The sequence below is a fragment of the Bubalus kerabau genome, chromosome 11 (genome assembly GCF_029407905.1).
Source record: "Bubalus kerabau isolate K-KA32 ecotype Philippines breed swamp buffalo chromosome 11, PCC_UOA_SB_1v2, whole genome shotgun sequence".
Taxonomy (NCBI): Eukaryota; Metazoa; Chordata; class Mammalia; order Artiodactyla; family Bovidae; genus Bubalus; species Bubalus kerabau.
The window spans coordinates 49,392,495-49,420,320 of NC_073634.1; the positions used below are offsets into that span (position 1 = coordinate 49,392,495).

The 27,826-nt window shown below is 45.9% G+C and overlaps 1 protein-coding gene across 1 annotated transcript; it reads left to right on the plus strand.

Moving 5' to 3' along the window:
- Positions 1-12,176: 12,176 nt before the first annotated feature.
- Positions 12,177-19,155, plus strand: IL37 (interleukin 37). The gene is made up of 4 exons (XM_055541728.1): positions 12,177-12,258; positions 17,615-17,734; positions 18,340-18,479; positions 18,907-19,155. Exons 1-4 carry the CDS (start codon positions 12,177-12,179, stop codon positions 19,153-19,155), a joined length of 591 nt encoding a protein of 196 aa, XP_055397703.1.
- Positions 19,156-27,826: the final 8,671 nt, after the last annotated feature.

Genomic DNA, 27,826 nt, shown 5'->3' on the forward strand with positions numbered 1-27,826 from the left:
GAAGGGAAAGAGACACGTGTACCCCAATGTTCATCGCAGCACTGTTTATAATAGCCAGGACATGGAAGCAACCTAGATGTCCATCAGCAGATGAATGGATATGAAAGCTATGGTACATATACACAATGGAGTATTACTCAGCTATTAAAAAGAATACATTTGAATCAGTTCTAATGAGGTGGATGAAACTGGAGCCTATTATACAGAGTGAAGTAAGCCAGAAAGAAAAACACCAATACAGTATACTAACGCATATATATGGAATTTAGAAAGATGGTAACAATAACCCTGTGTACGAGACAGCAAAAGAGACACTGATGTATAGAACAGTCTTATGGACTCTGTGGGAGAGGGAGAGGGTGGGAAGATTTGGGAGAATGGCATTGAAACATGTAAAATATCATGTATGAAACGAGTTGCCAGTCCAGGTTCGATACATGATACTGGATGCTTGGGGCTGGTGCACTGGGACGACCCAGAGGGATGGTATGGGGAGGGAGGAGGGAGGAGGGTTCAGGATGGGGAACACATGTATACCTGTGGCGGATTCATTTTGATATTTGGCAAAACTAATACAATTTTGTAAAGTTTAAAAATAAAATAAAATTTAAAAGATTAAAAAAAAAAAACAACAACATGAGAAAAGGCAGAAGAAATTGTGAAGTGGGTGAAAGTATGTGACAATCCTTAGCTAAATTTTCAAATTCTACCTTGCCACCAAGGCACCCTCTTCCCAGATTTGGGCTCATTGCCATCCTATCATCTCTCTCCATAGAGAGAAAAGCCAGCAGGAAGCAATGAGAGAGAGAATTCCTCCGCATTATATAGCAGTTCAACGGTGTGCTGCGTGTTGTCTGGGTTCCAGACTGATTTAAGAAGAGGGCGTTTGCAGGCAAAGCCAAGCTGGGCTCAGCTGAGCCATAAACCACTGCTTTGCTGGAGAAGTGTCTGCCTTCAGCACCTTGTATCAGGAAACATTTTTTAAAACGAGTTTGCCACAGTTTTCTTCTGAAGTCTATATAATGTTTTCATCATTAGATAGGCATGTTATGAAGGTTTTAACAAACAGATTCTATGCTTCCAAGGAATGTGTGGGTCAGAAAGACCCAGTCACTTCTTTGTGAGGAGCAGCGCATCAGTCTACATCACCCAAGCTGCACCACCCCCGCCCCCGCGTCGCAAGGAACTCGCTCTCTCTCGCCACCTAGTGGTCATGTACCCACAGTTCAGGGGAAGTGCCTCAGAGCTTGCCAGTCTAGGATCTGTTACAGATTTTTTAGCAAAGCTAAACTCAGTAGAGAAATAGGGAGGAAAACAAAAACAAAAAAACACCCCCTCACCACAAAAGTGTTTTAAGAGAAAATTGGCATTTGTTTTTCAGCTCTGTCTATTCATTGCTTCTTAAATAGGGCTATCTGTATCTGACACTGTTCTAAAATTACAGATTTTTAGATGCGCTCAGTCTTAGGGCACTAAAAATGGCTGGGGCTCTGCTGGTGGCTCAGTTGGTAAAGAACCCGCCTGCGATGCAGGAGATGTAGGCTCCATTCCTGAAGATCCCCTGGAGAAGGAAACGGCTGCCCACTCCAGTATTCTTGCCTGGGAAATTTCATGGACAGAGGACCCTGGCAGGCCACAGTTCATGGGGTGGAGAAGAGTCCAGCATGACTGAACACGCACACACACACACACGATGCTTGATATAAACTTTGTTATGATTCGTATTTTTGGAAGTAAAGTGCAGAATTTTTTGAGGTCTGGGCTGTAGCATTCTGGAATGTTCGGAGAACCATTCCTGGTGGTATCAGGAGGGGCTAAGCCATGGACCTGGCGGAGAGCACTGACAGGTGAATCTGTGAATCCTGTCTGTGCTAAGTGACCCCTGAGGATGTGGAAGCAGAGACACAGCTCTTTCTATTCCCGAGAAGACATTATTAGTAACAATGACATAAATATTTAACACTTAAAATCAGTATCTACAGCACTGTTTCCACTGAAACTGAGCAATATTTTCCACAATTAGGACTTTCCTAAGTGACATTTGTTTGGCTTTGTGTGGCGTCAAACTGAGCAACATATGGTGGAGAATGTCTTCCTTCTGAGCCCCCTCTTGGGACCTGGGTCATTCCGACTGATGGAATCAGAAAGCTTGGACTTGAATCTCATCTGCCTCGGGTGTTTCCTGGACAAATCCCATAAGCTGCATCTTCTTCTAAGTTGTTTTTAGCACAGACTTTGTAGAAGAAAAAGTCAATGTCCTGGTTTATACCTCCTCACTCCCAAATGCACTGATCTGAAGTACTTACTTTGGTTGACATCTTTTGCATTTATACATACATACATACTTTTTTTTTTGCCTAAATGAGGTCACACTTAGTTATATTATTTTCTTTTAAAAATCAACCTTACTAAAATTATAATTTACATACAATAAAAGTTCATTTTTAAAAGATTTTTTTTGATGTGGGCCATTTTTAGAGTCTCCCAGGTGGCATTAGTGGTAAAGAACCTGCCTGCTATACAGGCGATGTAAGAAACACTAGTTCAATCCCTGGGTTGGGAAGGTTCCCTGGAGGAGGAAATGGCAACCTACTCCAGTATTGCCTGGAGAATCCCATAGACAGAAGAGCCTGGAGGTTGCAAAGAGCTGGACACCATGGAAGTGACTTAGCACACATTGAATTTGTTACAATATTGTTTCTGTTTTATGTTCTGGTTTTTCTGTTGCGAGATATGTGGGATCTTAGCTCCCTGACCAGTGATTGAACCCTTACCCCCTGCACTGGAAGGCAAAGTCTTAACCAGGGAACCACCAGGGAAGCCCCTAAAAATCCATTTGTAAATGTACACCTTGATGAGTTTTGACAAATAAAAAGACTTGTGAAATGAATACCTCAACCAAATCACAGAGTATGTGCCTCACCTCCTAAAGTTCCCTTATGCCTGTTTGCAGCCAGCCTCCCACCCCCACCCCCCACTCCACCCGGGGCAATGACTTATCTACTTTCTATCATTGTAACTTCAATTGGCCCCCTCTCTAATTTCATTCTTCCCTGGTGGCTCAGCTGGTAAAGAATCTGCCTGCAATGTGGGAGGCCTGGGTTTGATCCCTGGGTTGGGAAGATCCCCTGGAGAAGGGAACGGCTACCCACTCCAGTATTCTGGCCTGGAGAATTCCATGGACTGTGTAGTCCACAAGGTCACAAAGAGTTGGACATGATCGAGTGACTTTCACTCACTAATTTCATATGAATGGAATTCTACATGGTATTGTCCTTTGTGGCTGGCTTCTTTGCACAGCCTAATGTTTTCTGAGATTTTCCCATGTTTTGGTGTTTGTCAACAGTTAGTTCCTTTCTACTGTTGAGTAGTTTTCCATTGTAAGGATATACCATAATTTGCATATTCATTTGACTCCTGATGGATGTTTGATTTGTTTACCATTTTTGACAATTGTACATAAAACTATTATGAACATACACTTACAGGTCTTTGTGGGGACTTATGTTTTCATTTCTCTTGTTTAAGTAGCTAGGACTGGAATGGCTGGGTCACATGGTAAGCATATGTTTAACAGTTTGTAAGAAGCTGCCAGAGTTATTTATAACGCTGATACAATTTTTTTTTCCCTCCTGGAATTTGTGAATGTTTCAGTTACTCACATCTTTGCCAAATCTGTTTTATTTAATATTTAGACTATATATAGAGGCATCTCATTGTGTTCTAAATTTTTTTTCCTGATGACTAACAGTGTTGAGTGTTTGTTCTTATACATTTGGACCATTTACATATCTTATTTTGTAGATGGCTTTTGTTCAAATCTTTTGCCCATTAAAAAAAATTTGGTGGTTTGTCTTACTATGTTGGAAGAGTTGAGATAATGGGAAATATTTATACTGTGCTCTGCCTCCAATTCCTAGTACAGAGCTCCTAAAACCTTTGTACATTCCTAAGTGATAAGATAAGATTTAAGATTTCAAAAAAATAAAGAGCATCTTTTTGTTCTATTGAGGTGACTCTGGAAGGGGCTTTCCAATGAGGACTGGCCACCAGAAAGACCAAACCATAATTAGAGGCTATGAATTTCAGTTCCACCCCCATCCTCCAGAGAGGGGAGAGAAGCTGGAAATGGAATTAGAAATTGATCGTGTCCATGTAAGGAAGCAGCCATAAAATACCAACAGTACAGCATTCAGGGAGCTTCCTGGTGTGTGAACACGTCTACACCGGGAGGGTGATGCACTCCAACTCCATGGGAATGGAAGCTCCTGAACTCGGGACCCTCCCAGACCTCACCCTATGTATCTCTTTATCTGGCTGCTTATCTGTATCCTTTATCACATGTTTAATTTTTTTAAACTTTTACATTGGAGTAGAGCTGATTAACCATGTGGTGATAGTTTCATATGAACAGTGAAGGGACTCAGCCATGCATATACATGTGTCCATTCTCCCCTAAAATCCCCTCCCATCCAGGTTGCCACATAACACTGAGCAGAGTTTCCGGTGTTATACAGTAAGACCTTGTTAATTATCCATTTAAAATATAGCAGTGTGTACATGTTCATCCCAAACTCCCTAACTATTCTTTCCCTCCATCCTTCTCCCTGGCAACCCTAAGTTTGTTCTCTAAGTCTGTTTCTGTTTTGTAATTAAGCTCATTAGTATCATTTCTTTTTAGATTCCATATATAAGGGATATCATATGTGTATGACATATGACACACACTGTGTGACTTAACTTCACTCAGTTGACAATCTCCAGGTATGATATCTGGTAATAAGCTGGTAAATGTAAGTATGCTTTTGAATTGTAGTGCTGGAGAAGACTCTTGAGAGTCCCTTGGACTGTAAGGAGAACAAACTATTCAATCCTAAAGGAAATCAACCTGAATATTCACTGGGAAGACTGATATCATAGCTGAAACTCCAATACTTTGGCCACCTGATGTGAAGAGCTGACTCATTGGAAAAGACCCTGATGCTGCAAAGATTTAAGGCAAAAGGAGAAGTGGGCAGCAGAGGATGAGATGAGTAGATAGCATCACCAACTCAACAGACATGAGTTTGAGCAAACTCTGGGAGACAGTGAAGGACAGAGGAGCCTGGAGTGCTGCAGTCCATGGAGTTGCAAAGAGTTGGACACAACTTAGTGAATGAACAACAACAACAACAACAAAATGTGTTTCCCTGAGTTCTGTGAGCCACTCTAACAAATTAATCAAACCAAACCCAAGGAGGCGGTCTTGGGTACCACTGATTTATAGCCAAGCTGAACAGAAGTGGTGGGTGAAGGGAGACCTACAACTTGTGATTGGTGTCTGAAGTGTAGTGGGAGCATCTTGTAGGACTGAGCCCTTAACCTGTGGAGTCTCATGCTATCTTGGGGAGATAGTGTTAGAATTGAATTGAATTGTGGTACACCTAGCTTGTGTGGCAGAGAATTGCTTGGTGGATGTGTATGTGTTAATAACGCTCTGCCATTGTAACTGGATCTTAGAATCATTACAGAAAGCTTCCATATTAGCTTTACTTCTTTATCATTTTGTATACAATTCCTTTGTTAGATATAATAATATCTCCATCTTGCCTCCTCAGAGGTCAGATAAGATAATGAGCAGCAAGTGCTTTGCAAATGGGGGTGGATAATTCTGTGTCATTCATTAAAAGCATAAAGGTCCTTCCTGTTGTGGTCACAGAAGCTGCCTGTTCCTCCCTGCCTTTTACAACCAGCATAGTGGAACCATCTGGGCTATCTGTGTTGGCTGCCATGAGTCAATAAGAGGGCTTTTTGTTTGTCTTTTCTCATGACGTCATTGCAATTTGTGACACACGGCCAACCACAACATGTGTTTTCGGTTGTGACATTGGCCTGGGAGGCCAAGAGGCAGTGTGATGTGTGTTTCCGTGATTTTGCAACAATGGTGTCTCTCTGGTCTTATTACTACAGCTTCTGTTAACACACATTCATGGAAATGAAATGTCTGGCAAAATACCTCGAAGATATTCCCCCCTTCTTCATGACCCCAACTTCTCATAAGTATAATGGTTTTTTGGTTTCCTTATCTTAAAAGCATTTTAAGGCTCATTGAGAAAATATGGAAACAACACAGTGGGGAAAAAAAATTTCAATTACTTCCAAGTCCTCTTTGTTTTCTCACATAGGGTGTAATTTCTGGGCTTTTTAAAAGTTCTTTTCTGTCCTGATTTGCATGAGTGTAAACTCTGGACCTGGAAGTATTTGGATTTGGCTTGTAAATCTTCAGAGAGAAGACTGAAGAGTGTTTGGGGGGGGGGATCCCCAACACCTTCTGGATACATTAATTCCTACAGAGTTGTCCTTGCAATCACAATGGAGAATCATTGAAGACATTTCTCACAGCCAAACACAGGGAGTGGGGTTGCCCCAGGATGCTACTGACCAGGGCTCTTGGCCTCCTTAATCAATAGATATTGACTAGAAGCCAGACAAGAAATTCAGGCAAGTCTTTACTGAGGCCCCTGCTTCAACAGGGGGCAGTGAGAACAGGTTTCCTTGCTCAGTTGCTCCCTGAGAAGGGTGGGCTGGTTCCTTCCCTGGGGTGAAGGTAGGGGTGTGTCCAGAGGTAAGGCCAAGGTGTGACTTAAGTGCTTTACCTGCCCCTGAGGAGGTGTTGTGTGCAGGGGGCATGTGCAGTGCCCTGTTTTTCTCCTGGCTCTTCAAAAGTGGGGCAGCAGACACAGGTTTGATCCCTCTGTTGGCAAGATCCCTTGGAAGAGGGCATAGCAACTCACTCCAGTATTCTTGTCTGGAGAATCCCATGGACAGGGAAGCCTGGCGGGCTACAGTCCATGGGGGTTGCAAAATAATTGGACACAACTTAGTGACTATACAACAACAGTAGTTGATTTACAATATTATGCTCATTTATACTGTACGGCAAAGTGATGAGTTATATGTATATGTATATGTATTCTTTTTCATATTTTTTCCATTATGATTTATACCAGGATATTGAATATAGTTCCCTGTGCCATACAATAGGACTTGGTTTATCCATCCTATGTCATCCTTGGCTTCTGCCTTCTGGCTTATCTCCCAGTTCAGCCCTTCTCTGCCCAGATGTGGCTTTCACACTGTGTGAAAGAGATCATTATAAAAGGAAAACTTGAAGGAATTCCCTCTTGCCTAAGGACCCCAAACCCAAGGGCATTGTGTGGCATCTGTTCCCAGCTTGTTCTGTGCAAATTCTTTGACCTCATCTCCAACCAACCTGATGCCAAGGTCCAGCCACACAGAAGGGCTGGCCATGCCCAGAGCAGAACAGCTTCTCCTGTGCCCCTGGGCCTTGACTTTGCCACTTTCTCTGCTGAAAATGCCCTTATCTCCTGTTCCCCTTGCCTGGCACTTCCTGTACTGTGAGCATCCTGGGAGCAAAGGCAATCGTGGACCAATTCCTAGTGTACCTTCAGAATCCAGTTTGGCACCTGAAGAAAAAAAAGAAAGTGAAAGCGTTAGTCACTCAGTCGTGTACGACCCTTTGCAACTCCATGGACTGTAGCCACCAGGCTCCTCTGTCCATGGGATTTTCCAGGCAGGAATACTGAAGTGGGTTGCCATGCCCTCCTCCAGGGGATCTTCCTGAACCTGGGATCAATCCCATGTCTCTTATGTCTCCCACATTGGCAGGGGGGTTCTACATCACTAGCGTCACCTATATATGATGATGTTACCTTAAATTTTCATTTTCTCTCCACAAATGAAAAGCTAGGAGTTTCCCCCATGTTCTCAAAGTTTATTCTGATGACCTATATACTCAGCCACCCCTCACTGCACTATGTGAGTCTGTGTCACCTGTCCCCACACCCATCACCCCTTCTCACAAGGTCTCTTCAGTGACAAGAAGGCAGTCAGAGTCTGAGACAGCTCTGAGCCTCTGGGACCCTGTCGGGGAGAGGGTGTGATCAGGGCTTCATGGGGTCAATGGGACTTCCATGTGTGGTCTTGGGTAAGGGACCTCACGTTTCTGAAATGTGCTTGCAAAGAGTCGGACGTGACTTAGTGGCTAAAAACAATGATGACAGTACTCCTGAACAGATCTACCAGGGAACAGGAGGAGGTAAACCTGCTAGAAGTTACTGCTTTTTACAGATTTTATGAAATCTAAGAGATGGATGAAGTAAACAAGGCAGGGTTCAATAGTAATGTGTGGGGAAATTATCTGACTTCAATTAACAAGTCTTTCACCCCTTTATACAATGGTATTGAAAACTATTAAAAATATAAACCTAATTAAAAAAAATCAAACATCTGAACTGAGCACCTTTATTAGATACTTACTTCTAGATTGAAAAATATGTATCATAGGTAAATGTTAACCTGTGAATCTATACTCATCATTAAGAGTAAACCAAAAATACTAAAATATGAAATGAAAGACATAAATATATTACTACAAGTTTATTATAGTCCCAAAAAGGAAAGAATATTCATAGACTATTGTGAAGGAAGGAAATGGATCAACATACAGTTTACCTCCAGTGTTAACTCAATAATAGATTTTTATGATAGGTTTCTATTTTAGAAAGTACCTATGTTTTCATAATTACTAAAAACACTCCAATAAAACACAGTTTTTTAAAAAAGGAAGGTCCCTTGAGGATGCTTTGCATGTCATCACTGAAGAAAAGAGGACAGAGAAGAGGTGGAGGGAGGTGTCAGTGGCATCCGGGAGTGCATTGGAAGGACAGATGAAAGAAGAACATATTTCTCTGAAATGTGGGTGCCCCAGCAATCACTCCTGAATATTCATTGGAAGGACTGATGCAATACTTTGGCCACCTGATGTGAAGAGCCGACTCATTAGAAAAGACCCTGATGCTGGGAAAGATTGAAGGCGGGAGGAGAAGGGGATGACAGAGGATGAGATATGGGTGGCATTACTGACTCAATGGACATGAGTTTGAGCAAGCTCTGGGAGATGATGAAGGACAGGGAAGCCTGGTGTGCTACAGTCCATAGGGTCACAAAGAGTCAGACACAACTGAGCTACTGAACAACAACACCACCTGCCTGAACACCATGAGGATGGGGACTTTCCTGCACCTCCCAGGTTGTCTTCCCAACCTGTGTCTCGTCTTTCCTTCCATTTACATCTCTTTCCTACATCACTGTTGTCAGACTAGATGGGTACCCACACAGTCTATCTCAAGCACTATGAAATGTGTTGAATGGATGTACCATGATCCTTGGCAATGTGATACTACCCACAGGAATTCCTTTATACCTTTGGTATGAAAGATGGCAGGCAATGAGTGATGAACTAATAACCTCAGATGCCATCAATGACTAGCTGGAGAGATGCTGCATTTGCATATAGGCTTCCAAACTGATTACTCAAAGTGAGGATCACGCCTGGTCCCTCCAGAGTATAAGACAACAATGCTCCAGGGGCCCAAAACAGAGCCACAGATTTCGGGGATCCCTGACCCAGGTAAGTGGTCCCTTTGTTGTTGTTTATTCGCTCAGTCATGCCCAAATCTTTGCGACCTCATGGATTGTAGCCCGCTGGGCTCCTTTGTCCATGGGATTTCCCAGGCAAGAATACTGGAGTGGGTTGCCATTTCCTTCTCTAGGGGATCTTCCCAACCCAGGGACTGAACCTGTATCTCCTGCATTGGCAGGTGGATTCTTTACCACCGAGCCTCTAGGAAGCCCACGTGGTCCTTACCCCTGGCTTGAGGAACCACCTGATATAGATGGAGGAGCCCAGCAGCAACTGGTGCCTGCCTTGCTATTTCCCTAACAGAAGCCTGCCCTTCCATGGATTTCCTGAATTTCTAAATATTCTGAGACCTGCCCAGACCACGTTGTTCTCAGCCCCCAAAGCAGCTGGAAGCCTTTTAGGAGGGCTACCAATAAGCAGGCATTGCTCCAGGGCCCGGCAATCCCTGAGCTTAGGAAACCTGCAAACTCTGATAATGCCAGCCTCTTCTCTGAAGGCTGAGAAGACTCATTCCAGAGTCTGGAAAGTGCTGGTCTTCAGAAAGATATTTTGGAACCCAATATTTTGAGCGATCTGAGCTGGAGAGATGACTGTCAATGGCTGAATGCACTGCCTCTTTAGGAAGCTTTGTGGAAGCCACCTGCATTTACCTTGATATAGGTGGCAAATTCCATAAACAGCTCACAGGCACATCCCTAGGTCCTCCAGCCTGTGGGCATCCTTCGGGTAACCAGCAGCATCTTCATGTATTTGGATACCTACATTTTTATCTTTTGTTCTGATGTCCTCCTGTGAATGCCAATTTTTCTGCTTTCTCAAGTGCCACCAATCCTCTGTGTCCCTTGATTTGTCCCTCAAACTGCAAAGGCAGGTGTGCTTTGTGAATTCAGGGGATGCAAACAATGAACTACTGAGGATCAAATAGTAGATATCTGTGCCCTTAAAGAGCCATCAGTTCTCCGCACCCCCCAGAACTGCCCGGTGGTCATCCTCTCCTTTGCTCACTGTCCTACTGACAAGTCCTGGAGCTCTTCCTAGTCATTTTTACTTATTATAAAACCATCTAGGTTCTCTTTGTCTTTTTCCTAAGCCTTTTTCCAAGGATTGGGTTTTCACACAAAATTTCCATCTCTGCAACCTTAAAAGTGGTGTCAGCCTTGAGACGTCACCTACCTTCAGTTTTTTCGTCTGTAAATTGGGAATAAACAATTCTTGCCCCGCTTCCCTCACTGTGTTGCCCTGAACTCACGTTGGGGAATGGGCTTTGTGAATCAGATGAGAGGTGATGTGTACCATTGGAAGGTATTTGAGAGCTTCTCTCCTTCAAGCCTGTTCTGTGAGGGGATTCTGAGTCAGCCCTGTCCCAAGACATCAGGAGTTGAGCTCCTTGAGATCTCTGGAGGCTCTGTTTTCCATGACAAGAGGCTGCAAAGAAATGGCCTTTCTTTGCTGACTAGACTGTACCAGGGGGGTGGCAAAGTTTTTCTATGAAGATTGGGACAGTAAGCAGTAGAGGCTTTCTTTGACTCTCTTTCAATGATTCATCTCTGCTGTTGCAGCCAGAGAACAGCTGTAGACAACACGTAAACACAGACATGATTGTGTTCCAATAAAACTTTATTTAAAACCAGGTGGTAGGACAAATTTGGCCTGTGGGCTGTCTTTCTCCAGTCCCGGGATTAGAAAAATATACTCCCAACTTTTTATTTTGTATTGGGGTATAGCTTATTAACAAACAATGATGTCATAGTTTCAGGTGAACAGCGAAGGGACTCAGCCATACACACACATGCATCCATTATCCCCCAAACTCCCCTCCCATCCAAGTTGCCCCATGAGCAGAATTCTCTGTGCTGTATAGTAGGTCCTTGTTGGTTATCCATTTGAAATATAGCAGTGTGTACATGTCTATCCCAGACTCCCTAACTATCCCTTCTTTCCATCCTTCCCCCTCCGCAACCGCAAGTTCATTCTCTAAGTCTGTGAGTCTCTTTCTGCTTTGTAAATAGCTTCATTTGTATCATTTCTCTTTAGATTCCATATATAAGTGATGTCATATGATACTGCTCCTTCTCTGTTTGACTTAACTTCACTCAGTATGACAATCTCTAGATCCATCCATGTTGCTGCAAATGGCATTATTTCATTCTTTCTAGTGACTGGACAATATTTCATTGTATATACACACCATATGTTCTTTATCCATTCCTCTGTTGATGGACATTTAGGTTGCTTCCATGTCCTCACTATTGTACACTTCTTCAGTGAATGTTGGGGTGCATGTATCCTTTTGGATCATGTTTTTATCTGGATATACACCCAGTAGTGGGATTTGGGGTCATGTGGTAGCTCTATTTTTAGTTTTGAAAGGAACCTCCATACTGTAGAACAATATACTTTGAATTTTCTGTTTCATTTTGCTAAAATGTTGTCCAGATCATAAAAATGATATGTTTCAAAAACATTGCTTTGGAGGGGCAAACATCAAAGAAGGATGGCCCAGCCCTGGGAGGCCCTCCTGGATGCAGCAAACATTTCCAGGCAGAGAGCAAGGCCTGCAGCCTGATGGACACTTATGGGCATTCAGCAAGGTCTTCTGGGGTCAGAAGATGCCATTACCAGTTTTCTTCCTGTCCACTCAGGTCCTGCCCTTCATCCCAGCCTCCTGTTGAGTCATTTCCTCACACTGAAAATGTCCGTTTTGGAGGAGAACCCAGGTATGAAAATGGACTGTGAAGACTGGGAAAGAGATGAACCTCAGTGCTCCTCAGAAGGTAAGATTCTTATTTAAAAAATCCACACCAGGGCCAAAGAGTAACTCCTAAAGAGGAACCTTATGAGGTGCTGGGACCAGACCCAGATTCTCCCTGTTGACCTTGCCTGGTATGTGAGTTTTGAGAACTTCCTTGGAAAACGAATTAGACAAGAGAAATCCTTGAAGGGGGAATGAAGCTTTGCCCCATATGTCCAGGTGCACCAGATGGTAGCTAAATCTTCACCCAAAGATTTGGGGTGCAAAGTCCTGATTCAACACCTGGATTTTTTTTTAAAAATTTATTTATTTTTGGCTGTACTGGGTCTTCATTACTGCATGGGCTTTTCTCTAGCTGCAGTGAGCAGGGGCTACTCTGTAGTTGTGGTGCATGGTCTTCTCATTGCAGTGGCTTCTCTTGCTGCACAGCACAGGCTCTAGGGCTCTTGGGCTTCAGTAGTTGCAGCACTTGGTCTCGGTAGTTGTGGTACATGGGCTTAGTTGCTCTGCAACATGGGGGATCTTCCCAGACTAGTGATTGAACCCATGTCTCCCATACTGGTGGGCAGGGCCATCAGGGAAGCCTCACCACCTGAATGGTTTTGAACCCTCCAAAGGCATCTTCTTCCTCCCCACCGGCCCAGGCAGAGGAGAAACCCATGTGATGGAAGGGGTTCTCTGAGTCTGGGCTGGAAAAGGGACCCTAGCTCAGGGCTTCTGAGTACCTGCTGGAGGAAGACACTTGGATAGCGGCTCCACAGGAACAAGAAGGGGAGGCTTTTGACCCAAATGACTGTCTAATGCACAGACTGTGGACGGAGAGGTCTGTAACACACCAGAAACCAAATCCTGGAGTTTTCAACCCACATACAGTGTTCAGAGTTGCAAAACGAAGAATCAGGATGTTGGTCTGGTAGATGTGGACCTGCTAACAGTGACAACAGAGCAGTTTGGCACCAGCCCTGTTCCTGTGACACGGGTGATGTGGAGGCCACCCTGCCCATTCTGTCCCCAAGACACTGGAGGGCACAGACACGAGATACCATAGTCTCCGAATGCCAGGGAGCTTCAGACTGTGACCTCAAGACCACATCCTGGCTCTGCCTCTGTCTGTTGCTGCACAAGAGGTGAAGGCATGCCTCCTGTTCCCCACACAGAACTGGAGAGGCTTCTGTCTGAGCCACCTCTCCCCGCAGCCTTCCCCTCCCGCTTCTCAGAAGCCTAGACTGTTAGAGCTGGAGGGACGGATGGGCGGATAATGGTCAAAGTGGAGGGAGGCAGAGCTGTCTCAGATGGCAGAGGAGCAGCAAAGCAAAGATGGGGTGACACCTTCACATCAGAGCACAGGGTTCGGTTTTTCGTCTTCTGGAGAAGGAAATGGCAGCCCAGTCCAGTATTCTTGCCTGGAGAATCCTGTGGATGGAGGAGCCAGGTGGGCTGCTGTCTATAGGGTCGCCCAGAGTAGGACACGACTGAAGCAACTTAGCAGCAGTAGCAGTTCTATGTGTTCTCAGTGTGCAAGAGTTGTATGGTTTATGACCAGACACTTTATTCAGGAATTTCTCAAATGATGTTTCATGAAAGAAAATCCTCCAGATGATTCTCAGAGTAATGTGGGCAAGTTATATTATCTCCACTGGAAGAATGCAGTGCATGTGTTTCTAATAAGTATGGGCTCTAGGAAGTTCTGCATTCAGAAACTATTTCCTTTTTTAAAAAATTGTTTATTTTTGGCTGTGCTGGGTCTTCGTTGCTGCGTGCGGGTTTTCTCCAGTTGCAGCAAGCAGGGGCTACTCTTCATTGCGGTGTGTAGGGTTCTCACTGCGGTGGCTTCTCTTGTTGCAGAGCACGGGCTTTAGAGCATATGAGCTTCAGTAGTTGTGGCGCAAGTGCTTAGCTGCTCTGGACATGGAATCTTCCTGGACCAGGGATCGAATCCATGTCCCCTGCCCTGGCAGGCAGATTCTTATCCACAGCACCACACCAGAAGCCCCGCCCCCAAAACTAATCTTCACCTCCACCATTTTGGACCAAGGAAGCTATTTATAATGTCATCACTATTTCTCTGCTTCAGTGTTTCTCAAAACACATGCAAAAGAAGTAAGACAGTCAATGGCCCCTGATGGTCCTGAAAATTTCAATTGCCTGTGCTAACCTCCCTGTCTCTGATCCCAGACCCAGTCAGAGATGCCTTGGAGCCAGGCCCCAGCCTCACCTCCATGAGTGCTGCCCATGCAGGTAAGGCCCCTGGGTGAACTGATGAGTGTGGTAAATGGTGAGGGTGTGGATGGGGGATGAGCTGCTGGGCTCTCAGGGGAGTGGGAGAATCAGAGACTGGAGGCACCTCAGGTGCTGGGATGGAGCTGAGGCTTTATTTTTGTAGAAGCAAGTCTCAGGAGGGCTGATAACATGTATGGTGTTGATGTATGGCAGAAACCAAGACAATATTGTAAAGCAATTATCCTCCATTAAACATAAATAAATTTAGAAAAAAAAGAAATATGAGCCCAAGTTGGTTTCTGAGGTGCAGGTAATATGCAGCAGCTGAGGGGCACAAGAGAAGAAAAGTTTTGAGCCTGGTGGTTCCTCTGATCATGGCCAGGAGCCTGGAAACTCTGAAGTCCTTTCTCTCTGTGTTGATGAAAATCAAAGACATGGCCAGCAGGGGGCACCCTGGAACCCACACCCCTGAAGGCCATGGTGGCTCCACTATGCTAAAACCCTTCTCACAAGCTACCTTGTGAACCTCCCATAACCCCATGAGGAAATGGTTAACATCACCAATTCCACGTGCAGAAACTGAGGAACAGTGGCAGGTTACCTGCGCCAGGTGACACAAACAGAAGTGATACGTGCTGGAATCTAAAGGTTCTACATGACCTTCCCAGGTGGCACTCGTGGTAAAGAATCTGAGTGCCAGTGCAGGAGACACAGATTTGATCCCTGGGTTGGGAAGATCCCCTGGAGGAGGGCATGGCACCTCCAGTATTCTTGCCTGGGAAATCCTATGGACAGAGGAGCCTGGTGGGCGACAGTCCATGCAGTCGCAGAGTCTGACACGACTGAGTGACTTTCATTTCACTTTTCAGTTCTTTCATAATGTGAGAAACACAAGTTAAGAGGATTCTACCGAAGCTTTGGTGTGAGATGACGGGGGCCCAAGCGAGGGTATGACAGGAGGGAAACAGAAGGAAAAGAAGACTAGATTTAGGAAATACTAAAAAGGTTAGAAAAAATAAAGCTCAGTATTAACGATAGGAATGCAACTTATATAGTATGTCTGGGTCTCACCCTGGACCAATTGAATCAGAATCTCAGGGGGCTGGGGCTCGGACATCTATGGTCTTAAAAGATCACCCACCAGGTGATTTCTGCTGTATAGCCAAGACTGAGAACACTGCCTTAGACAGTGACACTCAAAGTGTGCTCCTCAGACCAGTAGCATCAACAGCCCTGAAAGGCTGAGTCTGTAGGTCTGGTTAACATTTGACACACTAAAAGGCTGAGAGTTAATCTAGTTTAATGATTCTGAATCAACATGCACCCAAGCCATGAACTCAGAATGTCCAGGGCCCAGAAACGCTGCCTAGGACATTTTAACCTGAGCAGAGCTCATCTGACCCTACACCACTACGGAGCCTCCTAGGGTCTTGCCTGGGCCAGTCATCTTTTCAATCAAATGTCCGTAATTTGGGGGGCTCTAGGCTGGGGCTGAAGATGGTGGGTGAATCAGGCAGGGTAATTGCTCCGATGAGGCTTACAATGCTGCAGGGAAATGGGGCAAGGACACCAATACCTATGCTTCAGGGATGGGTACAAAGAGCTGTGTGGTCCAGAGAGGAAGTGGGCCCCACAGAGGGGCTTAGGAAGGCTTCCTGGAGGAGGTGGCAGGAGAGCCAGCAGGAGCCCTCCCCACTCACGAGCAGAAGAAGGAGACCAGAAGGACATTCCAAGCTGAGACCAGTCAGCAACCTGTGCTGATTGCAGAGAATGAGAACGAGACTTCAGATTTCATCTCTGGTTATAATTGCCTAGGGTGGATAATTATATTACACAGTTACCTGGTTTGGTGGCTACTGTGTTATCACCCTGGACATTTCACAGCTACCCGTCCCTGATGGTTGCTGGCCCACATGTGGGCTCCTGCCCTTCATCCTACAAGGGAGAGCTGGGCCACCTGCCCTGTCCAAGGCCCAGTAGGGAAGACTCCCTGTGTGGCTGCACCTCTAGGCAGGAATGGCCCAAATGTGTCTCTAGGAGCCAAGCCCTGGGAAGTCCCCTGGTATTCTTGTGTCAGGTCCTGACTGTTCAGGGAGGTTCCTCCAAGGCCAGGCACAAACCCTGTAGCTTCTTGTGGGAACCCAGCAGTGCCAGCTCAATCTTGTATGAAGCTGTGCTCCTTGGCGCTTCCTACCTCCACATCTCACCTTCTGCTCTGCCACTGTCCGTGCATCGACTCAGTAGGGGTTTGAACCAGCCCAGGCAGTGCTGATGGTGTGATGCCCACAGTGAGAGGATGCAGGAAAGAGGATTAAAAAGAGTAATGATTCATTAGTACTGAGTGATTTCTGAAGCTGATACCTGGCTAATTCTTATTCATCTCATTAAGCATTTTAATTCTCTCAAGACCCCAGGTAGGCACTGTTACTACCACTTCCCCTCATTTCACATATGAGGAAGTTGAGGTTTAGAGAGATTTAGTAACTTCTAAGTCCTAAAGTATGTCTTCCCTGGTGGCTCAATGGTAAACAATCCACCTGCCAATGCAGGAGGTGTGAGTTCCCTCCCTGGGTTGGGAAGATCCCCCAGTGAAGAAAATGGCAACCCACTCCAGTGTTCTTGCCTGGGAATTCCCTGGACAGAGGAGCCTGGAGGTCTACAGTCCATGGGACGGCAAAGAGTCAGACACTACTTAACGACTAAACAAGTCCTAAAGTAGTAAGTGGCAGATCTTGGATTTGAACCCATGTCTCAGAATCAGAGACCAGATGCTTACATACATGCTAAGTTGCTTGTTTGGAGCAAGGCAGACAGCCTGGGATGGGAGAAATTTTCAGGAGGCTGTGATGGCCAAGTTCACAGGCAGGGTGGGGGGGCCAGGACCATCGACCAAGGGCTAGGTGGCTCAGATGGTAAAGAGTCTGCCTGCAATGCAGCAGACCTGGGTTTGATCCCAGAGTTGGAGGATCCCCTGGAGAAGGGAATGGCAATATACTCCAGTATTTTTGCTTGGAGAATTCCATGGACAGAAGAGCCTGGTGGGCTACAGTCCATGGGGTCGCTAAGAGTTGGACACGACTGAGGGACACACACAGGGAGAGAAGATCGAATTTTTTGTGCTCAGTGTGAAATGTTACTATCTGGTTAATTTGATCTAGGTCCCAGAGTGAAGGCCAACGGCCCAGAGAAATTCACCATCCATGACGGGGATCAAAAAGTTTTGGTCCTGGACTCCAAGACCCTCAGAGCAGTTCCGTATAAGACTTACATACTCCCAGGTGACTCTCAGGGGTGTCATGTTTTCCATCCCTGCAGTCAGGGGACGGCCTTCCTGTGAGGGGCTCAGCTCAGGCTGCATCACTCCTGCAGCTCCAGATGGTGGAGGGGAGCAGGGTGAAAGGGTCCAGGAACCACTAGGATTGCTAGGAATTAGATGGCAAGTCTGTAATGATGACTAGACTTGAGCGATGTCTTTCTGGAGGTTTCACCTTCTGAAAGAAAGACCCAGGCTGTGGAAGAAGGGGCAAATTGACCAGAGTGAATGAGGGGGTCTTTGACCAAGATTCAAGGGCTTCCCTAGCTTCCCTGGTGGCTCAGATGGTAGAGAATCTGCCTGCAATGCATGAGACCTGGGTTTGATCCCTGACTCAGAAAGATCCCCTAGAGACAGGATTGGCAACCCACTGCAGTATTCTTGCCTGGAGAATCCCATGGACAGAGGAGCCTGGTGGGCTACAATCCATGGGGTCACAGAGAGTCGGACACATCTGAGCCACTAACAGACATGAAGGGAAAGGTTGTTCACATCTTGCCCAAAACCTCAGAAGACAAGAGGGCCTCTTCCCTATGCCAAAGACTAACCCATTTCTCTATCATTTTCCAGAAATCTTCTTTGTATTAGCCTCCCATGTGAAGTCAGCTTATGAGCACAAAGGAAGCCCCATTTTTCTGGCCGTCTCAAAAGGCGAGCTGTGTCTCTGCTGTGACACAAACAAAGGACAAAAGCCATCCCTGCAGCTGAAGGTGAGGGTTTCAGCCAGTTTCCTTTGCCCTTGGCTACCCAAGTGGAAAGTCAAAGTCCTCAATGCCTCTCTGCGCTGTGCTGTGCTCAGTTGCTTCAGTCATGTCTGACTCTTTGTGACCCCATGGACTGTAGCCTGCCAGGGTCCTCCGTCCACAGGATTCTCTAGGCAAGGATCTGGAGTGGGTTGCTATGCCCTTCTCCAGGGGATCTTTCCAACTCAGGGATCGAACCTGTGTCTCTTGTGTCTCCTGCACGGCAGGCAGATTCTTTACCCAGATGCTCCAGAAATTCTACTTTTGGCTGATATAACAGGAGCATCCATCTGCCTGAAAATATTGAGTGGAAGGATTTGCTGCAAGAGTACACACACTGAGTTTTCTCCATCCCAAAGCCTGTACTGTCTAATTCATCTTTCTTACCTCCTAGAAGAAGAAACTTTCCAACCTGGCGGCCCAGAAGAAAGGGAAATATCTGCCCTTCATCTTTTATCGGAATAAAGTCGGCTCTCGGAATACCTTAGAGTCTGCTGCCCACCCTGGATGGTTCATCTGCACCTCCCCATATCCTGGGAAACCAGTCGAAATGACAAAACATTGCGGAAGAAGGAAAATCACTGAGTTTTCATTCCAGCACATCCACAAAGCCGAAATGAGCCCCAGTGAAGTCAGCGAATAAGAAACAGCCCCATCAGATGCCTTCCTGCCCTTTTTTCTCTAACTGTGTACCAATGGCAGAAGAACATGGGAGCTACTCATTAACCTCTTTTCGTTTCTTAATAGTGTTATAGCCATGTGTTCCGGGAAACAAACTCACTCAGAAGGACAATGCAGATAGTGCAGGCAGTTTATTACACCAGGGGGCCCAAGGCAGAGTCTCCTTTTAGCTAAAGACCCCAACCAGTTTTGGGGAAAACCTTATATACCCTAAGTGTACGTGCACAAACCCATGTCCCCAAATTCCCTGACAATCAAAGTTAACCCGTGATTCATATGCCTTAAGCCTAGGTAGTTAACAGTGGACAATTATCAATAGGCCTGTGGCCATACCCCAATAAGCATAATAGAATGTATGATTCTATTCAGTTACACAGGTAATTAGGCTATTCTTTTAGTGATGGACAGCCCTGGGGGCCTAGTTTTCCAGTAGGTATGTCGTTTCCACAGATACTGGGCATATAGCTCAAAGTCCACAGTCCAGCCCAAGATGGAGTCCTGCTTTCACGATAGAACCTGTTCTGTTTCCTCCTTTATTCTCCCCTCTTGATGCTCTTAACTTATAGTATGAGCATCATTCATAGGGATATATTGCACCCTGGCTCTCCAACCACCAATTTGGGAGAACGACACCAATCTTTGGGTTACAAAGTTCATAATACATTGTAAAATGCAGGGTCCACAAAGCAGAACCATCAAGGCAACTATAACAATGTTCCACAAATCACCCTTCACCCAAGATACTGCTGAGAGGCAGCATTAACCTGTGAGTAGGCAGTGCAGTTCTAAGATTCTTGCATAGGGAAGAGAGGTGGGGAGCCAAGAAATATTTTCAAATTAGCTCTTCCAGTTTATCATGGCCTAGGTGGTATGCTTGGTGTGTTTGGCTTACCAGAGTGGGTGCCAGCTCCTCCGGTACCAATAATTTGCCACTTGGCAATTTCCCCCATCCCTTTTCAGTCTTCATGGCCCCTTCTACTTTGGCTAGTTGATTTTGGGCTTCAGTGTATTTTGGAGACTCCAGTGTTAGCTCAGGCATCTCTGCCAATACAAGAGCTTTAGTAGGGGCTTCACTTTTCACCCCCAAGCCCTCATCTGCTTGTTTAGCGGTTTTATCTGCCAGTCCGTTTCCCCAAGCCTGGGGGGGTATCCTTTTTTGATGTCCTCAGCAGTGTATGACTGCAACCCTTTTTGGGTCCCAGACAGCATCTAATGGGGTCAGAATTTCTTTTTTATTTTTAATGTCCTTTCTGTTGGCTGTCAGAAGACCTCTCTCTTTATATAAAGCCCCATGTACATGTAAAGTAGCAAAAACATACCTGGAGTCTGTGTAAATGTTTGTCTTCTTACCTTTTGACAGCTGGAGGGCCCATTGAGCAGACCAGTGTGATGGCAGAGAGCTAGCCTCACTTATTCCATGACTACTGCATATCCCGACAGTCGTTGTCCTTGTTTCACCAGGCTGGTGCCATTGGTGTACAGGACCCAATCTGGGTCCGGGATTGGCTGGTCTCTCAAGTCAGGTCTGCTGGCATATTTCCTTGCAATCATGTGAGGGCCACCTTCTTCCACAGGAAGGAGAGTGGTTGGATTCAGGGCCTGACAAGGCTCAATAGTAACATGGGGGTTCTCACATAACAGTCCCTGGTATTGAGTAATCCAGGATGTTGACAGCCACTTATGGGGGTCCCCTCACAGGAGAGTGTTGACCTCATGCAGGACTTTTATGATCAAATCTTGGCCCAAAGTCAGCTTGGTTGTCTCCCGGACCAGTAAGGCAACCACAGCAACTGCCCATAAGCATCCCGGCCACCCAGTGGCAACATTGTCCAGCTGATTCGAGAGATAAACCACGGGTCTGTCCCATGTCCCCATAGTCTGGAACAATACTACCATAGCCACCTTATCCTTTTCAGTCACATAAAGAGTAAATGGCTTAGCAAGATCTGGCAGGCCCAAGGCGGGTGCTGACCTAATTGTACTGGGTTTGAGTTCTATTACCTCTGGGACTTGTTTTGCAAGCCTGGGAGGGTTGTCTTCTGCCCCAACCTCAGAGAATTATTGAGTTAACTCTCTCTCTCTCTCTCCCCCTCCCTCGACTGTTTAGCCCATCTGGTTTCCCTTCTGGGAGATCGTGCAACCTCCATTCATCTTGAGGGGTTACTGAGAGGAAAAGTAAATAAATGGTTGAGCCCACTCAAAAAAGTGGGTCTTTCGTGGGGGGGAATGGTCACTTGTGCCTCCAATTTAGACAGCAAGTCTCTTCCCAACATAGGTACTGGGCATTCAGAGATGTATAAAAATTCATGAGTCACTTGGTGTCCCCCCATCTGACATTTTAGGGGTAGGCCTTTGAAACACAAAGGCTGCATTTATCACCATCTGAGACCCAGCAGCCTCCAGATCTATTGGCATATAAAGTATACAGGCCTTGCACAGTCTTTTGTAGAACTTAGAGGGTGATTCACTTTCCCTTTGAATCACTTCGGAGGATTTTGCCCTACTTATGGGCTTTGGGGCCCCCCTCTTGAGACCTTGTAAAATAGCTGTCCAATATCTCTCCAGGTGGCCCCTCCCTTCCTCTATGTTACAGTCCCAATAGGGCCTCTCATTGGGAGTGGCTAGTTCTGTCCACCGCTGCAGGTTTGCAGTACCCTCAGGTGCCATTTCTCATAACCATTTTCTGGCCTCAGTTAGAATCCTGTGTCAGTCCTCAGTGCTGAAGAAGGAGACTAGAAGTTGGATTATGTCATCCCATGTAGGGCAGTGGGTTCGAAAAATAGTCTCCATTAGCTTAATCTGGTAATAATAGGCTATGGGGGGCTGATGGTAGTGGCCGTCTGCCCCCTGAACCGGAGGCTGCTGTAACTCTCTGAGGGGCATTTGTAGCAGGGCCCTTTCCTCTGGCTCCTTAGCAGAACGCAGCCTCTGATTCTGGTGTCTCCTTTCCCCTTCCTGTCAGTACTCACCGGGAGAGGCAGGTATAGCTTAGGCAGTTCAGCTGGAGCCAGATCCTGGAAGTGTTGGCCAAAGGCTTATGCCACCAGGATAGGAGCCTGCCGAGGTGGTGGCTCTATGACCTCCAGGAGAGCTGGCAGAGGAGCAGCAGCTGCTGCAGGAACTTCACCTGGTCTTGGATTGGGCATTAAGGCGGCCTCTGGTCCTGGTGGAGCACTGGGCAGCAGGCACGTCATTATCCCATATGGGGGAGGGCTGGGTCATCCTCGTCCAAATCCTGTCAGATCCCAGAGGGAGAAGGGGGATCGGTGTCTCTTCACCTGTCAGTCAGCATGGCCGAACCAGAACACCATGTGATCCAAGACTGCTGCTGCTCCTAAGTTGCTTCAGTTGTGTCCGACTCTGTGCAACCCTATAGATGGAAGCCCACTAGGCTCACCCCGTCCCTGGGATTCTCCAGGCAAGAACACTGGAGTGGGTTGCCATTTCCTTCTCCAATGCATGAAAGGGAAAAGTGAAAGTCAAGTCGCTCAGTCGTGTCGGACTCTTAGCGACCCCATGGACTGCAGCCTACCAGTCTCCTCCATCCATGGGATTTTCCAGGCAAGAGTACTGGAGTGGGGTGCCATTGCCTTCTCCGGATCCAAGACTATTTCTCCCTTAAAGTCCATTCTGCCTTGGAGGGCTTGATCAGGTGTGGTTGAAAACACAGATGGGTTAAATATCCCACGGCCTGCCCATGTCCCAGGCTGTCTCCAGAAAAGCAAATTCATACTCACTTACGTATCCCCCTCCTTCTAGCCTGATAATTCCGAGGGGGTCAAGAATTTCATAGTAGACAGGACACCTCCTGGGGGAGGGTAGAATACAAGCACACAAGGACCAAGTTTCTTCTAAAAATCCCCTGGCCATTGCTTGGTAATAATTTTCCCCAAGACGGCGTGGACACACCTCCTAAATGACCTTCACAAATTTCCTTCTTAAGCCCTAACACACTTGTCGATGTGTGTACCAAGCAGTCGCTGCCACCTGCCTATTCCAGGCTCCTGTGGGTCCATGCCCCTTCTAGTCCCTCCCGGGGAGGGGGGGGATCAGGCCCCCTCTTCCACCCTACCGGGTGGGTTCCTCCTCACCTGAGCACTCAGTTCCCCTGCTGCCGTCCACTACCTGCTAACATGAAAGGTCTGGGCGTTGAGAAGCAGAATCCTTCCAGAAAGGCAAGGTGCCTTCCCGCCTCTTGAAGACTCAAGCCATAAGGCCTCGGAGTATCCCAAATGGGACTTGTCTCCTCAAAGTGAGGAGTTTCCTGGCCAATGCACCAAATGTTGTAGCCACGCGTTCTGGGAAACAAACTCACTCAGGACAAAGTAGATAGTGCAGGCAGTTTATTATACGGGCTGGCCTGAGGGAGAGTCTTCTCTTAGCCAAGGACCCCAACCAGTTTTTGGGAAAACTTTATATACCCTAAGTGCACATGCACAAACCCACCTCCCCAAATTCCCTGACAATCAAAGTTAACCAGTGATTCATATGCCTCAAGCCTAGGTAGTTAACAGTGGACAATTAACAATAGGCCTGTGGTCATACCCCAATAAGCATAATAGAATGTATGATTCTATTCAGTTACACAGATAATTAGGCTATTCTTTTAGCAACGGAGAGCCCTGGGGCTCTTCCTTCCGGGGGCCTGGTTTTCCAGTAGGTATGTCGTTTCCATAGATACTGGGCATATAGCTCAAAGTCCACAGTTCGGCCCAAGATGGAGTCCTGCTTTCAAGATAGAGCCTGTTCTGTTTCCTCCTTCAATAACACTACGGGAATTTCTATCTTTACATAGAGGGATACAGATATAGAAGGAAGGGTTGCTTCATTGTAGAGGTCTCAGATGAAATAAAGTTCTCTCTGTGCTCTGCTTACCCTGAACCATCAGACATTTATCAGTGGTGTCATATCACATCGTCTGGCCAGGCAGAGTCTGGACTTGCCCTAGGAAGGAGCAGCTGGCCTAATCCTATGCTCCAGAATCAGCCATTCCTACTGGGAGCTGACGGGTTTCCCAGGTGGCCAATGCGGGTTTGATCCCTGGGTTGTAAAAATCCCCTGGAGTAGGAAATGACAACCCACTCCAATATTCTTGCCTGGGAAGTCCCTGGGAAATCCCAGAGGAGCCTGGCAGGCCACAGTTCAAGGGGTCACAAGAGTCAGACATGATTTCATGGCTAAACAACAGCAACAATGACAAGTGGGATCTGATAGGCAATGGGGGTGGTGGTGTTGAAGTCCACGGAAGTTGTTTAGTCTGTATCCAGGGCACAGTATGATGGGGAGAAAAGCAACAGCAAGTCACCATCCAGCCAAGTGATAAGTGGAAAAGGGTGGGGTGGGTCTCAGACAAGGAGTAGAGTGACCTAAAATGTGGAAGAGACAGACACAAGGAATCTGGGTCAAGTGACAGCCAGGAGACCAGTTGAGCAACCAGTTGGTGTCTGGGAGTGAGGTACAAATTTCCAGGTAGGAAGGCCAGGGGTCTCCAAACGGAGGAAATAGGCTGCAAGTGTCAGACATTTTTTCTCTCTCTCTTTAGCGGCAGGAGGAAACAAACTAGTGTTACATTTTTTTCCCCCTACTCTATACAAATTTAAAAAGAGGTTTCTCTTAAAATTCTGTGTTGCCCTAATGACAGCTGGCTCCACCTGAACTTAACTTTTCTCAAACCTTGAGCTAACCAATGCATTTTTCTTATGGAAATGATCGTCTTAAGCTATGTTAATGTGCTGTGTATTTACCCAAAACTCTGTCTTCAACTTGGTTCACCTAAAGACTCAACTGACTTGACAAATGTTATGCATTGTTCTCCTAATCTATGTTAATGAAACTATATATGTGCATGGAAATCTGCCTTTCTTCAAGATTCAAGTCAATCTATGGCCCGGGATGACTCACCTGGTGCCAAGATTATCTCAAAATGCATCTTTAGGTGAGGGGCTTGGTGCCATTCTCTGAATTTTTAGACATTTCCTTTCTTTAATTAGCAGACTGCTAGAAACTATATAACATCCAGCTAAAGACTAGCTGGGGGGTACTCTTTCTGCCCGCTTCTGATGTCTATGTCAGAAGTTTTCTCTATACTTTTATGTTTTAATAAAACATTATTACACAAAAGCTCTGAGTGATCAAGCTTCGTCTCTGGCCCCGGATTGAATTCTTCTCCTCCAGAGGCCAAGAATCCTGGCATCTTTCTTGGTTCAGCAACAACCTTTCAGGAGGCCTGACAACAAAGACAAGGTCCCATCACTAAGCTGGGCTCAGATTCCAGTAAAGAGAAGGCTGGTCGACCAGAAAGTCTTGACCTGGAAACCAAGTCAGGGTGGCGCAAGGGGTGGGAGACTTGGAAATTAGTTGTCTCCTAGGTATGGCTCTTCAGTTACAAGCAACAATAATTGAAGCAGGCTTGCTTAAGCAGAAAGTAAGCTCTAGTAAGCTAGGAACTTACTAGAAGGATTTGGAGCACACTAGTTTCTCATTGCTGCTTTAACAGATTCCCACAAACACAGTGGTTTAGAACAATATTTCATTGTATATATGTACCACATCTTCTTTATCCATTCATTTGTCGATGGACATTTAGTCTGCTTCCACATCCTGGCTATTGTAAATAGTGCTGCAATGAACATTGGGATACATGTGTCTTTTTGTCATGCAGAAGACCCTGGTTCAATCTCTGGGTTGAGAAGATTCCCTGGAGAAGGTAATGGCAACCCACTTCAGTATTCTTGCCTGGAGAATTCTATGGACAGAGGAGCCTGATGGGCTACAGTCTAAGGGGTGCAAAGAGTCGGACATGACTGAGAGACTAACATTTTCGCTTTTCATGCCCAGTAGTGGGACTGCTGGGTCATATTGAAAGAGGAAACAGAACAGGCTTTATCTTGAAAACAGGACTCCATCTTGGGCTGGACTGTGGATTTTGAGCTATATGCTCAGTATCAATGGAAACGACATACCAACTGGAAAACCAGGCCCCTGGAAAGAAGAGCCCCAGGGCTCTCCATCGCCTAAAAAAATACCCTAATTATCTGTGTAACTGATCAGACTCATACATTCTATTATGCTTATTGGGGTATGACCACAGGCCTATTGATAATTGTCCACTGTTAACTACCTAGGCTTAAACCATATGATCACAGGTTAACTTTGATTGTGTCTTTCTTTTTCCTTTGTTCAGACTAGTTTCAGGAAACCTTATACACTTAGGGTATATAAGGTTTTCCCAAAAACTGGTTGGGGTCCTTGGCTAAGAGGAAATTCTGCCTTGGGCCTGCTGGTGTAATAAACTGCACTCCACTATCTGCATTGTCCTTCTGAGTGCGTTTGTTTCCCGGAATGCGTGGCTACAACAATATGGTAGTTTCATTCCTAGTTTTTCAAGGAATCTCCATACGCTCTCCATAGTGGCTGTATCAATTTACATTCCCACCAAGGTAGTACATCTTAATCAAACTCTCTACAAGATACCTCCTTACGTTTCAAAGAGTCAGTGAAGGTCCTTCAAGTCAAGTTGAGGAGCTGATCTCAGGTTAAGGGTGTGTGGATGCTGGGCAGGAAGACAAAGCGATGCCTTCCTGAATCCCTTCATATGTAACTAGGACTATGACATCACCCCAGTCTGTGAGGGTCAAGGGGGAAGAGACCCCAGGAAAGAGCTTCGGCAAGGTCAGCTGCTTCTCTTTCTGATCTGAGGATGCTGGTGACAAATACCAGGCCAGCAGGGAAAAAAAAGTATTGGATATTTTCAGCATTTGAAAATGTGTCCATGTGACAGTGATGTTTGGGGACAGGCGAGGGTGTGTCTTCTTAACATCATGGAAACTCTTTGCAGCCAAGACACAACTATTCAAATTAATCTTCAAGCCAAGCAGAGCTGTCTCCTAACAGTGGGAATTCCGGCTCCCTTGTGGGAGAGAGACAAGCTCAATGACTGTGGCCTTGATGAGGTCACATCGTGGACCAAATAGAGACAGGCATAACCCCTACTCCATCCTCCTCCCCTGTCGTTTCTACCTGGTGTCAGGTAGCAAATCGCTGTGGTGCATGTAGTAGATTGCGTGGGCTTCCAGTGAGGCTGCACGGAGATTACAAACATACCTGCCCCCTGCAGAAGCAGATTCCTGTGTGCTCTGACTTTATTATTGGAAACTCAGGTGATCACACAGGTGTGGTACCCCACTTAGTGCTGTGAGCTGCTCCCCAGGCCATGACCATCAACACTCCTTTACCTAGACTTATGTTTTTTGTCCTTCTAACATATTATACATTAAAAAAAAAAAAATCAAGTCTCTCATTCTTAGCTCTTCTTTCTTATTTTCCCTTCCTTTGTTCTCCCTTCCTTTCTTTCCTTCTCTTTCCTTTCTTTCTTGATTTCTTTCTTTCACTGCACCAGGCCTTAGTTGCTGCATGTGGGATCTTTATTTGCTCAAACTCCTAGCTGCAGAATGTGGGATCCAGTTACCTGACCAGGGATTGAACCCAGGCCCCCTGCACTTGAAAGTGCAGAGTCTTAGCCAATGGACCACCAGAGAAGTCTCAACATACTATATAATTTGCTTATTTATTATGTTTATTGTGTGGATCTTCCACGAAGATGTAAGTTCCATGAGATCTCTACTTTGTGATGT

Excerpts from the sequence above, each read along its gene's own strand:
- IL37 (XM_055541728.1), top strand. The coding sequence starts at position 12,177 with ATGTCCGTTTTGGAGGAGAACCCAGGTATGAAAATGGACTGTGAAGAC. Across the intron at positions 12,259-17,614 it reads ACCTCAGTGCTCCTCAGAAG|GTCCCAGAGTGAAGGCCAAC; the intron begins GTAAGATTCTTA and ends AATTTGATCTAG. Across the intron at positions 17,735-18,339 it reads TAAGACTTACATACTCCCAG|AAATCTTCTTTGTATTAGCC; the intron begins GTGACTCTCAGG and ends ATCATTTTCCAG.